The 14,791-nt window shown below is 39.2% G+C and overlaps 1 protein-coding gene across 1 annotated transcript in view; it reads right to left on the bottom strand.

The window, feature by feature from the left end:
- The window catches only part of LOC308185858 (ADAMTS-like protein 1), a 203,742-nt gene that overhangs the window by 147,143 nt on the left and 41,808 nt on the right, over positions 1-14,791 (bottom strand). The window contains exon 4 of the mRNA XM_080574482.1: positions 9,330-9,566. Coding sequence (XP_080430608.1) covers positions 9,330-9,566 — 237 coding nt within the window. The remainder of the gene's footprint in view (positions 1-9,329; positions 9,567-14,791) is intronic.

Here is a 14,791-nt window from a genome sequence, read left to right as displayed (position 1 = left end):
ATCCTGATTAGCTGTATATTGTAGGTTGAGCCAGAAACAGAAGAGTCCATAAAACAACACTCTGTATTTGGGAAGGGAGAAAGAGAAACTGTACATCCCTAAATCACAAGTTAGTCTGAAGATTGACAGGCAATATAGCACAGTTATTACTTAAAGCAGAACACGTATGTCGCTGTTCTGATATTAAGCACCTGCAGCTGCTGTCTCTGATGTAAAAATTTAGAACCATAAACATACACATATATGTATATACATGGGAATACAAGTATGTATATATAAAGAACATAATGTGGTAAATATACAGTGGGAAAAAATATTTAACAAAACATCACTGCAGAAAGACCTGCAAAAGAGGATGAGGGAAAAGATCAAGTGTGTAACTTTCATATTATTGCATATATAGTAGTAAAACTACTGCTTTGCATTTTTGTAGGGCTGATTTTGGCCTATTTACGGATTTAGTTGACAGGTCCTTTAGGAAATAGTTCTAAAGGGCAAAAGGATCTGGGAAGACTAGACATTTTTCAAGAATGAAACCTCAAAGGTACTTGAGCAGGCTGTCCCTATGTTCTGAAAGATATGCTAGCAGGGAAGAAGACCAGAGAGCTTCTTCTGGAACTTGAGAAGAGGAAAAAAAAAAAGAGTCTATGAAGAAGGGGCAGGCAATTCAGGAGGACTATAAAGATGTTGTGAGGTTATACAGGAAGGAAATGAGAAGGGCCAAAGCCCAGCTAGAGCTTAACTTAGCCACTACAATAAAAGGCAATAAAAAATCTTTTTATAACTACATAAAAGAAAAGGAGGACTAAAGAGAATCTCCATCCTTGGATGCAGGAGGGCAACAGAATGGCAAGGGATGAGAAGAAGGCTGACTTACTTAATGCCTTCTTTGCCTCAGTCTATATTAGTAAGACTAATTCTTCTCAGGGTACCCAGCCCACTGAGCAGGAAGACAGAGGCAAGCGGAACAATAAAGCCACTATGATCCAGGGGAAAATGATTAGCAATCTAGGACACCCACAAATATATGTGGCTGGATAGGATCCACTCAAGGGTGCTGAAGGAGCTGGCAGAAGTGTTTGACAAGCCATTTTCAACAATTTAGCAGAGTCCTGGCTGACTGGAGAGATCCCAGTTGACTGGAGGTTGGCGAATGCAACGCCCATCAAGAAGGAGGGGAACTACAGGGAACTACAGGCCCATCAGTATGACTTGGGTGCCAGGGAAGGTCACAGAGCAGATCATCTTGAGTGCCACCACATAGCACATACAGGACAACCAGGCAATCAGACACAGTCAACAGGGGTTTATAAAAGGTGGGTCCTGCCTGACTAACCTGATATCCCTCCATGACAAGATCACCTGCTTAGTGAAGAAGGGAAAAGCTATGGATGGTTTTTACCTGGACTTTAGAAAAGCAGTCAATACTGTTTACCACAGCCTTCTCCAGGAGAAAGTGGCTGCTCTTGGTTTGGACAGACGTACAGTTCACTGGGCAAAAACATATCTGAATGGATAGGTCCAAAAGGTTGCTGTGAATGGAGTTAAATCTGGTTGGTGGGCAGTCACAACCTGTGATCTCCAGGGCTCAGTATTGTGGACAGATTTGTTTAACATTTTAATCAATGACCTTGATGAGGGGATCGAATGCACCCTCAGTAAGTTGCAGATGACACCAAGATGGGCAGGAGTGTTGATCTCCTTGAGGGTAGGAAGACTGCAGAAGGATCTGGACAGGCTGGACGAATGGGCCAAGTCCATTCACATGACATTCAGCAAGGTTAAATGGCAGGTCCTGCGCTGGGCTCACAACAGCCCCATGCAGCCGTATAGCCTTGAAGAAGAGTGGCTGGAAAGCTGCCCAGCAGAAAAAGACCTGGGGGTTGCTGGTCAACAGCTGGCTGAACATGAGCCAGCAGTGTGCCCAGGTGGCCAAGAAGGCCAACAGCATCGTGGCCTTCGTCAGAAACAGTGCAGCAAGCTGGACTAGGAAAGTGATGGTCTCTCTGTACCCAGTACTGGTGACTATTGTGTTCAGTTTTGGGCCCCCCACTACATGAAGGACATTGAGTTGCTTGAACATGCTCGAAGATCAACAAAACTGGTGAAGGGACTAAAAAGACGTGTTATGAGGAGCAGCGAAGGGAACTGGGGCTGTTCAGTCTGGAGGAAAAGGAGGCTGATGACTTCATCATTCTCTACAGCTACGCAAAAGCCACTTGCAGCGAGGAGGGTGTCAGTCAATTTTCTCAGGTGACAAGTATTAAGAGATGAGGCAACAGCCTCAAGTTGTGTCAGGGGAGGTTAAGATCTGATATCAGGAAGAATTTCTTCATGGAAAGGTTGGTTAGGCATTGGAATGGTCTCCCCAGTGAAGTGGAGATATTTAAGAGAAGCTTAGCGACGTGGTTTAGCAGTGGACTTGTAGTGTTAGGCGGATGGTTGGACTTGATGATCTTTAAGTTCTTTTCCAACCAAAATGATTCCATGATTCTACAATGACAGATATTCTTTTTTTTTTTTTTTTGTATTTATATGTTATTCATTCATCTATTATACATATCCAAGCCCTACTGGACAAAGCTGCATATGAACATCCAGAAGATAATTTCTCACTTATATTAGAAATATTTTCCCCTATCAATTTATTTGATCTATCACTCACTATCAAATTCTTTTATCATAGATTTGTAATGATGAGTAATGTCAAAATAGTAAGCATTAGTACTTTATTATAGTATATTATTAGTATTTATTATAGTATATTATAGTACTAATATTTGAAAAGAAAAAAAAACTTTTTTTTTCTTTTTTTTCTTAAGAAGTAGATGAAAAAAACTATACATAATACACTTCTGGAAAAATATTCTTAATCCAGTGCACTCAGCTTGAAATGAACTATAGCTCTGGATGTACAAATCAGTTTTGTTGGTTGCAATTCCATCAATTCCATTGCAATACTGACTTCAAAAACAAGCAATGATTTTTGTTATTTCAAGCCATGGCATTTTATTAAATAATCTTTCCTAATGTTTTTATTTAATCATTTATTTTTAAGTCAGTGTTTTTCAGCCTGTGTCCATAGCATCATGGGGTCCATAGACTGACCACTTTTACTACAGGTACTTATCAGTTTGTGAAAGGTAAATAAGGGGGAAGTAATCTTGCTGTCAGATGACTTGAATTCACTATGCAGCTCAGCAGGAAAAAGTCTTATAAATCAATCAATCAATCAGTCAGTCAGTCAGAAAAGATTATAAACTACCTCTAGTACTATTTGGTGATTGATCTGTAAATAAAACATACGAACACTACCATAAATATCAGACATTAAGATAAGAATTTATGAGATACAGCTCTCTTTAACTAACAACCTCCAAAACAAAAAGAACATAATTGAGTATATCGGGTTTACATTGCAAGGGCCTGTTAGTAGCGGGGCTGCAGCAGAGTCCAGCAGCTGCCCCGTGTCAGATCAGAGCCAGCTCCAGACGGCTCCAAAGGGACCCACAGCTGGCCAGCGCCCACGCAGGAGCAGGGGTCTGGGGGGAGCTGCCGCCCACCCGTGGGGGACCCGTGCTGGAGCAGTTTGCTCCTGGGGGATGGACCCCGTGGTACGGAGCCGTGTGGGAGCAGGTCTTGAAGAGCTGCTGCCTGTGGGCAGCCCCCGCAGGCTCAGTTCGGGCAGGACGGCATCCCGTGGGAGGGACCCCACGGGGAGCAGGGGCAGAGAGGGACCGTGAGGGAGCGGCGGAGATGAAGCGACAGCGACTGACCGCAGCCCCCGTTCCCCGTCCCCCTGCGCTGCTTGGGGGGAGGAGGTAGAAGGGCGTATAAAGGGCAAAGGTGTTTTTAGTTTGCTTTTAGTTTTTCACTGCTCTAATCTGTTAGTAATAGGCAATAAATTACATTAATCTCCGTATGCTGAGTCTGTTTTGCCCATGATGATAATTGGTGAGCGATCTTCCCGTCCTTATCTCAACCCTTGAGCCCTTTCTGTAGTATTCTCTCCCGTTTTTTCTTTGAGGACGGGGAGTGAGAGAGTGGTTACAGGGGAGTTCAGCTGCCGAGATGGGTAAAACCACCACGTGGAAAAAGATGGATAGTTCTGAAAGAAGAAACAAATGTGCTTTTTCCAACCCCATTCTTTTCATAATAGCAAACTTCCCTGAAGGCCTCCTTAGGAGTGACCAGCTGTTGTATTTTTGGGTCTAATCCTGCTATTAGAGCTATAATATGCTTCATTCTGCCATTCCAGTATAAACAGAAAATAATTTAACAGTCTTTAATAACAACAACTGTAATGGCAGCAATAATAATAAACATACAATTAGTATCAGAGTTGATTTTTCAATAGCAGAATAATCTATGACTGCTGTGAAATTATTCCAGGTTTATGCTGAAATAAATGAAGGCAAAAGCTGGCCCCTTTATCTTGATTCCTTAGAGAATTTTAAAGGAGTCAATAGCTCTTATACACTTGCATGTGTATGAAACCAGACAGCTTTTAACAAAATCCAGGCAAACATCATATCAATTTTTATGGATTTTTAATAGGCACCATACTACTAAACGTTGCTATTAATTGTAGCATCATTCTTTTTAAAAAGTTTTTGCAAGCAAATTTACACTATCTTTCAGAGACATTGGCTACAAGTTCTGCCTTTGGTGGGAGAGCTTACTTAGTCACACCCCTGTAGGAGTTAGATAAAAGGGAATGTTCTGATTATGGAAATTTTCAAAGTTTAACATTTTAATATTAGAATGCCGTAAGCTTTCTGAGGGCTATAATGATTTTTCATGGCAAAGGAATGCTATTGTCTTGTCCTGTGGCTAAAATGTTAAAAGCAAGACCTCAGATGGCACACTTCACTGTGGCTCATATTACAGGGAGAGAAAAAAAAAAAAAAAAGAGAGAGAAAATTAAGTGAAAAGATAAGTGCCTGTGAGAAAGGAGGGGACGCAGGGATTCTGTATGGACTGGGAAACTGCTGTATTATCACTTTTCCAGTCCCTGTGAAGTTGGGCTCCTTGGGCTGGGAAGGAGGAGTGCAGAGCAGAAGTACCATGCCACATGTGTAAATGTAAGAGACTGTCCAGACTGCAAGCACCTGACCTATGAATGTGGCTTCAGGGAAGTATTCATCTACATCAGGTGCAGTTTTGGCTACAATACTGATGGGAGCTGTTTTTTGGAAACACTGTGTAACACCTAGCTGCCTGGCAAAACATTTAATAAATAAAATAATCATCCTGATCTGGTGGCACACAGCCACATGCAGATTCTGCCATTAGTACTGGAGACAACAGAAGCCCTGGATAACCCTTGATCACCTGAGAAAGCAAAGACTGATTTTCTTGCTCTTCCTTGCCAGAGTTAACAAAAGGAGTATTTGTGGAATTCAGACAAGAAGAAGACAAAAATTAAATTGAAAGAGAACCAAGTATGAAGACTATGATAACAGGAAGAACAAGTGAAAATGATCAGGAAAATAGAGAAACACAAAAACAAAACTGGAATACTTCCCTTTCAGCAGAATCAGAGAGAGGAATCCAAAGAGTTTAGTTTATAGACGGGAAATGTTAGAAGAAACTGGATAACAGGAAAGAGATTTTGTTTTCATTAGTAAAAGTCCCAGAATTTTTATGGTTACTGCTGACTGGGTTACAGGCCTTTCTTTCAGAGCATGCATGACCATGCTCCTCGCAATCCAGTGCTGCATCCTGATTAGGGTTTGTCTAGAGCCCAAAGTATGAAAGTGTGAGGAAATAGAGAAAGCTGCACTAACACTCAGATAGCTGCTTGAGTGAATAATCAAGGGAAAACACACAGCAAGAAATATGGCAGGCAGTCACAGGGACATGGCAGGAAAGGGCACAGCCCACAATCAAGCAAAGTTGTCAGATGAGAAAGGATAAAAAAATGTGGTGCCAGAGAACAGAACAGATGAACTGTCAATCACAGAAATGGAAAAGAAGTCCATGCATTTAACAAATTACAGTATGATTTTAGTGTGCACCACATAAGGCTGGCTCTTGATCAGAACCCAATATAATGAAATCAATGAAATATGACAGAAAATTTCTTCAGGTGAATTTCCAACAGCTCATTGAAAGTATTGTCAGCAGTACTGTCAGCATGTGACAACAATTGGTGATAAAGAAGGAAAAGAAGAGAGTAAGCAGGTGAGGATGGAGGGAAGAAGGGGGGGAGAGACGGCAGGCAGGCAGGAAGGAAGGAAGGAAGGAAGGAAGGGAGGAAGGAAGGGAGGAAGCAAAACCAGAAAAGATTAATGATGTTTCATTTTGAGCAAGACTAAACATTATGTTTATAATGTGGAATATTAAAGCCCTATTCATCCTAAAAGGCATTCAATTGACTTCAACATGGTGCTTCAAGCTAGCAGCATTATAACAATGGGGTATACTGCATCGTGAGGCAACCTCAGAATGAGACCCAAGTATTACATCTGTGTTTCCTTAAAATAGCAGAAAGAAAAAGTGACTAACATAACACAGAGATCCATACAGAAACCTATTTAAAGTGGTTAGGAGGAACAAGACAATTAAGAAGAAATAAAAGGCAATAAGAGAAGAATTTTTCATTTGAAAAACAGTGTTGCTCAAACTCTGTCACCTATGGGTTTCAACATAAACTCCAGAAAGAGGAAAAAAATCCTTAGAGATTAATTTCCATTAATTTCTTAGGTATTTTACACAAAGAACAAAGGTGAAATGTAGCCAATCTCTTCACAGCAGATAAATACATTCATGTTTCGGTAATTTGGTAGCAGATAAGACACAGACAACTTGCATGACTCCTGAACTCTTAGGGTCATCTGTACTACCCTATCCAATGAAGCATGTATAGCACTGAATCAGCAACTACCTAACCTCTCCTGTACCCCACCTCTGTAAATAAAGTAAATATCTTTTCATGATTCTCCAAACATACTCTTCAGGGAATCAAAGATTTAACAATGCAACTTATTGAATCTCTATATTGGAAGGTGGCTTTCTTGTTCTGAACATGGTCAGAAGTTTCTTCAGAATTTAAGTTTAACTAGGAGGAGGCTAGCACATAAAACAAAGACTTCAGCTAAATAACTAATCATTAAACAAAGACTCATAAATATACCACTAAGCTACTGGTAATTCTAAAGCTACAAAAAACATGAAAAATTAAGAGAGAAGCATGAGAGAAGGATCTTGTAATTTCCAAATGTTGCATCTTGTGAACAAATTGCCAACGGGAGTGAAAAATAGCACTTTTAATCAGGAAGGAGTGCTGAGGCACACAGAAGGCAATTCAACTACCTCTTCTTTTCCACCATTAATAACTTCAGGAACAGCTTATGAGCACCCAATAGGCCATGGGCAGACCCAAATTTCACATGCTGCTGAACAGCCCTGTGGTGAGTTCACAGAGCTGACACAATATCTGTGTAAGCATACACTGATCTTAATGTCATTTATACTAACTCATGATTCTTGCACAGACTAATTGAATGGGCGTGATTAAATGTTTTATAAAATGTTCTAGTACCTCTACTGTCATAAAGATATGACTGGCTAGCACTGTGATAATAATACTTTCTGTTACTTTAAATTTAACACATCCAAAAATCTAAAATTTATTTAGATTAGTGGGGAGTGCAGTGTGAGCATTATTTTTCTTTGGCCATCCTCAAAAATGATGTAGTATTTGTACGTGTATGGGAAATGTTGGTGGAGAAACTGAATGCTGAAGGTCCTGGGAAATACAGTCATTATATTTATGAGGTAAAAATTATTATATCATTCTACCACTGTGGAGTATAAGAGCAAAAGGTTACTTTAGCTGAAGTTCCTCAGGGATATTAGTGCTAGAGTACTGTACATCTACCTTCAAAATGCATACCTAAGCTACAGAGACAGTTAAGATATAGGACCATTGTAGGATCTATGAGTGTAGCCAGCTTCAGTCTTCCAGGAGTAAGAAGTGTCATGAGAATGCAAATGTGTTTGTTTTAGTAGTGAATATTTGTGTTTCTGTTCCTAAAGGATGGCTTTCTCAGAAAGTTTGCTTCAGATTTGGGCCAAATTAGAAATAAGCCTGACACAAAGCCTGAATGTGCTTTTCCTAATTTCCAGCCCGCTGTAGGCAGAATACTTTGAGTCACTCTCCCATGCAGCTTCCTGTGCCTCTGGTCAAATTCAGAAGATTAAAAGAAACAAATAAACAAGAACAACAACAAAACCCACAAACCAACAAAAAAACACAAGACTGAAATGCAGCTCTTATTAAAAAAAAATATGAATTTTTCAAAAACCTGTGCACGATTCAAGTCAAGAGATTTAGATGATTCCCTTTTTCAGATCACAAATGAGATTAATTGAACAAGTGGCTACTCAGTTTCATTTACTGACTATTGGCTCAGAGTAGAAGATCAAAGAGAAAGAAAGCAGGGGGGAAGACTTCCCAAGGCACATAATGCGGCTGAAAATACATAGAAAGCCAGCAATGTATGAAGTCTACTTAGATTTGAAGGAAACTAGGCACTGAAACATGAACCCAGACTTAGTTTTTTCTAATATTGAGGTGTGTTCCTTGCTTAACAGAGATGGCACAAATGTACTCCCATCCATTAGCCTGTAGCCTATAAGCAGTTCAGGCAACTAAAGTTTGATGTAGATAGGTTCAAAACAGTAATATATATGTAAATGCAATACATAAGTAAAAGGTAATAGAAATGCAACTCAGTGAAAGGAAGAAGACAAATTAGGATGTCAATAAATTGGCTGAATGATCTCTAGATGTGAATTTAAGGGTTAAAAAGTCTCACTTTTAACAAATGGAGAAACTGAGACCCACAGAGGTGTAGCAGCTTGCTCAGTTATGTTACAAACCACTGGTAGATTTTCCAGTTTTGTACTTCATCCACCACTATGTGGTTTGTGACTTATAGGGAGCAATAATCCTCAAAGACAACATCATTTCCTAGATTTGGAAAGCTTTTGCAAAGCAAAATAAAAAGCTAAAATTATTTTCTTAGGATACTTTTAAACTTGATCTACTACTGCAGCTAACCACAAAACAGTTCAAAACCTGATATTACATTCCTCCAAAAATCCCAAGGATACTCTTTAAGTGAGAAAATAACTTTTGCTCATTGTTTTTGTATACCTCTTCCAAACAAGGTAACAGTAAAGAGAACAAGATTATGAAAACAGATGACTAAAAAGAAGAACCCCAAATGATACAGGTATGGAGAAGAAGAGAGCATGTGAGAGAGAACTGAGGGAAGAAGTCATCAGCAAAAGTGGCAGAGTAGGGCTTCTCTCCTTACTTGGCACAAACCGCTGATGCACATGTCCAAGGATTCAGTGTAGCACCGGGTCCCATCCAGAACCTTTGGTGCCAGCTCTACAACCAAAGCTGCCCCTCTGGCTTGGCACTTCAGCGAGCATGGGTTGTCGGGATCATTAGAGACAGGAAGCCACTCGTAAAACTGCCCCTGGTACTTGACATCATTGTGAGCCGAGCACTGCTGAGCACGAAAATCACCTGCTTCTGGAGGGCAGTCCTGCAGAAAAGGAGGAGGAAAAGGTCAGTGAGTCTACTCGTAATGAGTGATAACAGTGTTGTGTAGCTAGCCGAACTTCACAGTCACCAGATGTACCCAGATTTTCTGTTCAGAATATCTGAGACTGAAAAAGAAGAGACAGCTACAACTACATAAAATTCAACAGTATAATTATGCCTTCTTTTCTTCTTTCCCCAGAATTACTGAAAAAACATCAAGGCCACGTGTAAATATGCAGGAGACACAAGAAACACACTTTATGTATCTTAGCCACAGAACCTGTCAGTCCTGAAATGCTCTTACTGAATTTTTTCCACTTGTGTACAAATGTGCATATTTGTGTGAGCACAGCCACTCTGCAAACCAACATTACCTCTGTTTGAAGAAAAAGAAAAAAAATAACTTGGTTCAATTATCTGTTTAAATTTTATTCTTTTTTTTTTTTTTTTCCCTGTGGCTTAAATTGGTCAGTATGGAAATGGGAATAAGAAAAATGCAATACATATTTACATTTCGTCAACCTATTAGAGGCAAAGATTTTATAACTCACATAATTAGCAACTTATGATTTTACTGTGAAAAGCCACTTTGTTAATCCTTTAGGAGGTTTGTGAGACATATAATCTGACTCTGCAGCCAGTACCTCTGACATAAAAAAACAAAGATCAGTCATACTACTTAAAGTCTTTTGTTAATTTCTCTTCTTGAGATTAGAAGATGACTTTTTTCTATCCCACAGATACTTTCCTGACATCATTTAATACTGAAAACCATGAGTTAATCTCTCAAGAGAACAAGAAAAACTTCAAAATCATGAGACTTCAGGCAAAATAAACATGAGTTCTTTTTATCTCCCTTCCAGTTTTTGATCCTTAAAGCCTGATATTTTCAAATTTTCCTGTGCAACCAACCACAAAGGCTAAAGGTTCATTGTTTTTATTTAGAAGTAACCTGAATTTCTTATAAAATTACAGGAATACAGGAGCTAAGGTTTAGGAGAAACACCCACCATCATGAGAATTATGACAAAAGAGCAAGTGCTGGAAATACAGCTGCCTCAGATTATTAAGGCCCCATAGTCCTCCATCTTGTTGTCATAAGGAAATCTGCTCCACGTTGGCATCTGGTCAAATACCAGATGAAATGAATACCTGCGATACCTTTGGTTGAGGATGGTAACATTTATTTAGGGAGAAGCACAAATGTTGATTATAAACTTGAAGGAGGGTTTTTTTACATATATACAACTAGACAATATCCTTATAGGTTTTCTGTTTTGTCTGTTTGTCCTCAAAATAACTACTTCCTCCTATAGAAATTCTGGTATCATTAATGACAAACTAATTCCCAGATGATCTATCAGCCCAGCTAGGAAAATCTTGCTGCTATTCAGGCAAAATAACTCCTCTGAGGTTTAAATGGCCACCTATGTTTCTCAGACCTTTTTCTACATCTTCATTCACTAGCTCTTTCCTGCTCCTTTAGACAGGATTTAGAGGTTATTACAGTTTTCAATAAGAATGCCATGGGGCCTGCGTGTCACTTTATGGCATTAAAGGATCATTGTTTTGTATTAAGATCTAAAAGAAAACCTCTCTTAACAATCAAGCTTTCAAATCTGCTCTTGAAGCAAACTGGCAGAATCTTGGCTATAAATTTATCATTTGTATACCCTTGGCACAAACCCAGGATAATGAATCTGGCCCCCCATTCACTGTGTAGTGGCAATGTGGTTATGCCCATTATGTTTGAATGTTGAATGATGTTGGATCACACCACTCCAAACATTTCTTACAGTGAACTATACACACATACAAGCCATGGCCATAAGCCACAGATTTTCAGTTAATTTGCTTTGTACCATGAGAGCAAATTTTCAGTGAGTTTGCTCTGTATTTGAGTGTGATGCAGCCTAAACACGATGGGTCAAGCTCCAGGCACAGTTCTGGTGTTTAAGTACAAGGAGGTAGTGCTCTTGCTAAGAAAGGTTAAATGGATTAAGAAGAAGAAAAGGATTTGGGCCAAATCTCGCTGTAGAAAAATATGTATCAAATAGCGATAATGTAGAGCACATCCATTCTCTTTGGAAGTCAATATTGAAAGTCTAAGTTCATAACTGGAGTTTTACTATGGGAAGACTTAGACAACATACAACTTGTCTATTCTTAAGTTGTGGATGATGATGATTACTATTTTTTTTAAAGATAAAAGGTTGATTTTATTTCAGTTTGATTTTAAAATCTCCAGAAAAACAAACAAACAAAAAAAAAAAACACGCAATCAGTCCTTTATTGTGATCTAGGCAAACTGTTAATACAGGAACAAGTTTGGACAATAGCAGAGAGTGAAGACAGCAGATCATGTGGGAATTTCATTATTCCTCCATAGCAGTCTAAAAAGGCATAGTAGAGAAAAACGGTCTTTCTGTTCTGCTTTTTAACAGAGGATGAACAAGACAGTTACCACTTGACCCAAGATCTGCTTTAGCTCTATTTTCACCAAAGAAGGGACAAGCAAAGAGGAACACTGTGGCATTATTTTCTGCCACAAAATCTTCTGATGCATGCCCTTCCCTGAATTTTTCTGTCCATAAGCGAATACAGTCAGGTCTCTTTGCTTGGCTTATGCTTGTTGCAGAGATCCAAGCCAACTCTCTTGTTTGTTTCAAGCTTGGCTCTACCTTTGAAACTTCCTGGCTTGCAATAACTTTATTTTTACAAAGACAGCAAGGCCCTTTAGAACACACAACATACAGAGCTCATAATCCTGCTTTGTAAAGGATTCAATACTATATTTGTTGTGTTGGATTTTATTTTTAAATCAAAGAAATAAAAAATCTATGGTCAACATAACAAACTTTCAGGACACGGCAGGTGATCAGGACCAATGTTAAATTCCACTCTTTGATATCATGATCAAAATAAAACAATGGATTTAAATAACAGAGCTTGTGTTTAAAGACGTTTGCATGTGAAACTTGAAGCCATTCAAGGAATATATTCAAGCAGTCACAAAGGCAAACATCCATACTTATCTTGGCACACAGATATGAAAAAGGGTCAGAGTCTGACCCACCACTTTTCTCCTACTGAAATCCTAAATGTTGAACCCTAGATCTGCCTAAAGGCCTTGAAGATCCCTTTCTCTCAAGGGGAACTTTCCTTCCAGTTAGGAAAGAACACATACTTGCACCTACACCCATAACACCTGAATAATCTCTGTAATGTTCTTTATAACAAAATGGTCAAGGTAAGTAAAGTTGCAGCCCCAATATTACCAACATTAGACACAGGTCACTTAGACTGAAAAAGTAGAAAATGTACTGAGCTTGGTACTTTTTGTTAATATTTTGTCTGTGTTTTCATTGGCTTTTAAAACTTACTATTTATTGTTTGTATTATATGTCAGTGAGGATCAGTGGGGACCCTTGTTCAGTCATATAATGGCAGACAGACAGAAGCTCACTGCTTACAAATGAGTATTCTAGTTGCTGAAATAACAGATAAGGCAAAGTCAATGTTTTGTTGCATATTGGTTCAAACTGTAAGTTGCTATTTTCTTCTAAACACTTCTCACATCTTAAGATAACAGCTTTTGCCTGTTTGAGTGCCCAATTTGTGCAGTGCTGGCTCCTAGTGAGGAGAAACTATAGGCTCTGATTCGACAAAGTCTTTTCCACGAAGTCTTTTCCATTTTTAAAATTCAGACGTCTTTCAGCATGTGTCTGGGGGTTGGTGGAAGGGGATCCTTCACAGCTGCCAGCTAGCACTGCTTCAATGGCCTGAGTGAAGTTGTATTTTCCTCCACCAAGAGTCTGATCCTGGAAACTATCTAACAGTATGTAGTTTTTCTACCTGTACAACAGAGACAAACAAAGATGTGCTCACCTGTTGAGCCAGCCAGAAGTCACAGGCCAAGTTAGACCAGCAATGAGCCTGAAGTATCTCCATCTTCATATGGGTTATGTATTTCTGCAAGGTATTTCACTGACCATATCTGCATGGCCTATGTTTGGCTTGGAACATGTGGCAGCACTGTTATCTGGCCACAAAAGCACTAACAGTTATGTTTCGGGCTACTCTAATTTGGTGCTATGTTCAAATCTTTTTTGCTTTTGTTTTGAAAATATCTGTGGGCCCCTGCGGACATGAGGAACTGCTGCCATTGCACTCCTTGAAGAATCAGCAAGATCTTATAAACTTGAGAGGCTTGTGTAAGTCCATTTGTCTTCAAGCTTCCTATCCATCATGTTTTAGGGAAGAAAATTTCCAGTGAATAGGAAGCAGTTTCTCCAACTCTGTGAGTTGTAATTGGCTGTCTGATGACCTTTAGTGTGTGAAGGCTCATGGGATATTTGTGAAGCACTGAGCCTGTGCTTGTGCCTATAACCTCTGTTCATCCTATCTACTCAAGATTTTCTCCACCACAAACAAAATACATATCATCTTGAAGATGATTAGAAATCTCTTTGAAGTATGAAACCTATTTTAAAACAAACACAAGAGTTTCATCTTTACCTCTTAGACACTTAATTCTGGACATATTATTGTGGCTTTCCTCACATGTATTTTTTTCCTCACATACAATTTTTTTTTTTTTCAAGTTGACCTCCTATTTGACCCTATTGTAATTCATAAAGTCCATGGAGTTTTGCCATGTTTGAATCCCATTCAAAACAATTTCTATTAATCAACAAACCAGTGGAAAAGATAAGATGAAACCCAGATGTCCCTTGATGGTGATAGGTAGATCGGATTTCATGGGACAAAAGTGGGTCAGGCTTTTAAAAGTTTACTTAGTGGGTGAAATGTGGAAGATCATATCTAAGCTGTGATAGGTGGAAGCAGTTGAGGAACCTTCAAACAGTTTACAGTATGTGTGCTTGTATATTTGCAGAGGCCGAGAATGATTTACTATACCTGGAGCTTTTCCTCTGTGCAAAAAATGACTAACAACTGGACTATACTGTGCAGCATCTGACAGAACAGCTTATTGAACCAGTTCCATGAAATATGCACTGTGTTTCAGCTGCCCCAATTTCATTACTGAGTAAGAAATCCTGAGGTCTTCCAGTAGGGGTTTGTACAAGACTGAATGAGAACTTCATATGCAATTGCAGAGATTTAAGAAATCTATGGATTTAACAGAAACTCCATGCAACTTTGAAGACTTGTTGAGTGCCCTGCTTGGATTAAGTTTCTTGTAACCAGGTTTTTCATTAATCT

The sequence above is a fragment of the Anser brachyrhynchus genome (assembly GCF_964034855.1).
Source record: "Anser brachyrhynchus genome assembly, chromosome: Z".
NCBI classification, from domain to species: Eukaryota; Metazoa; Chordata; class Aves; order Anseriformes; family Anatidae; genus Anser; species Anser brachyrhynchus.
Note: the sequence above shows the minus strand (reverse complement) of the source record. Positions and strands in the feature narration are given on the sequence as shown.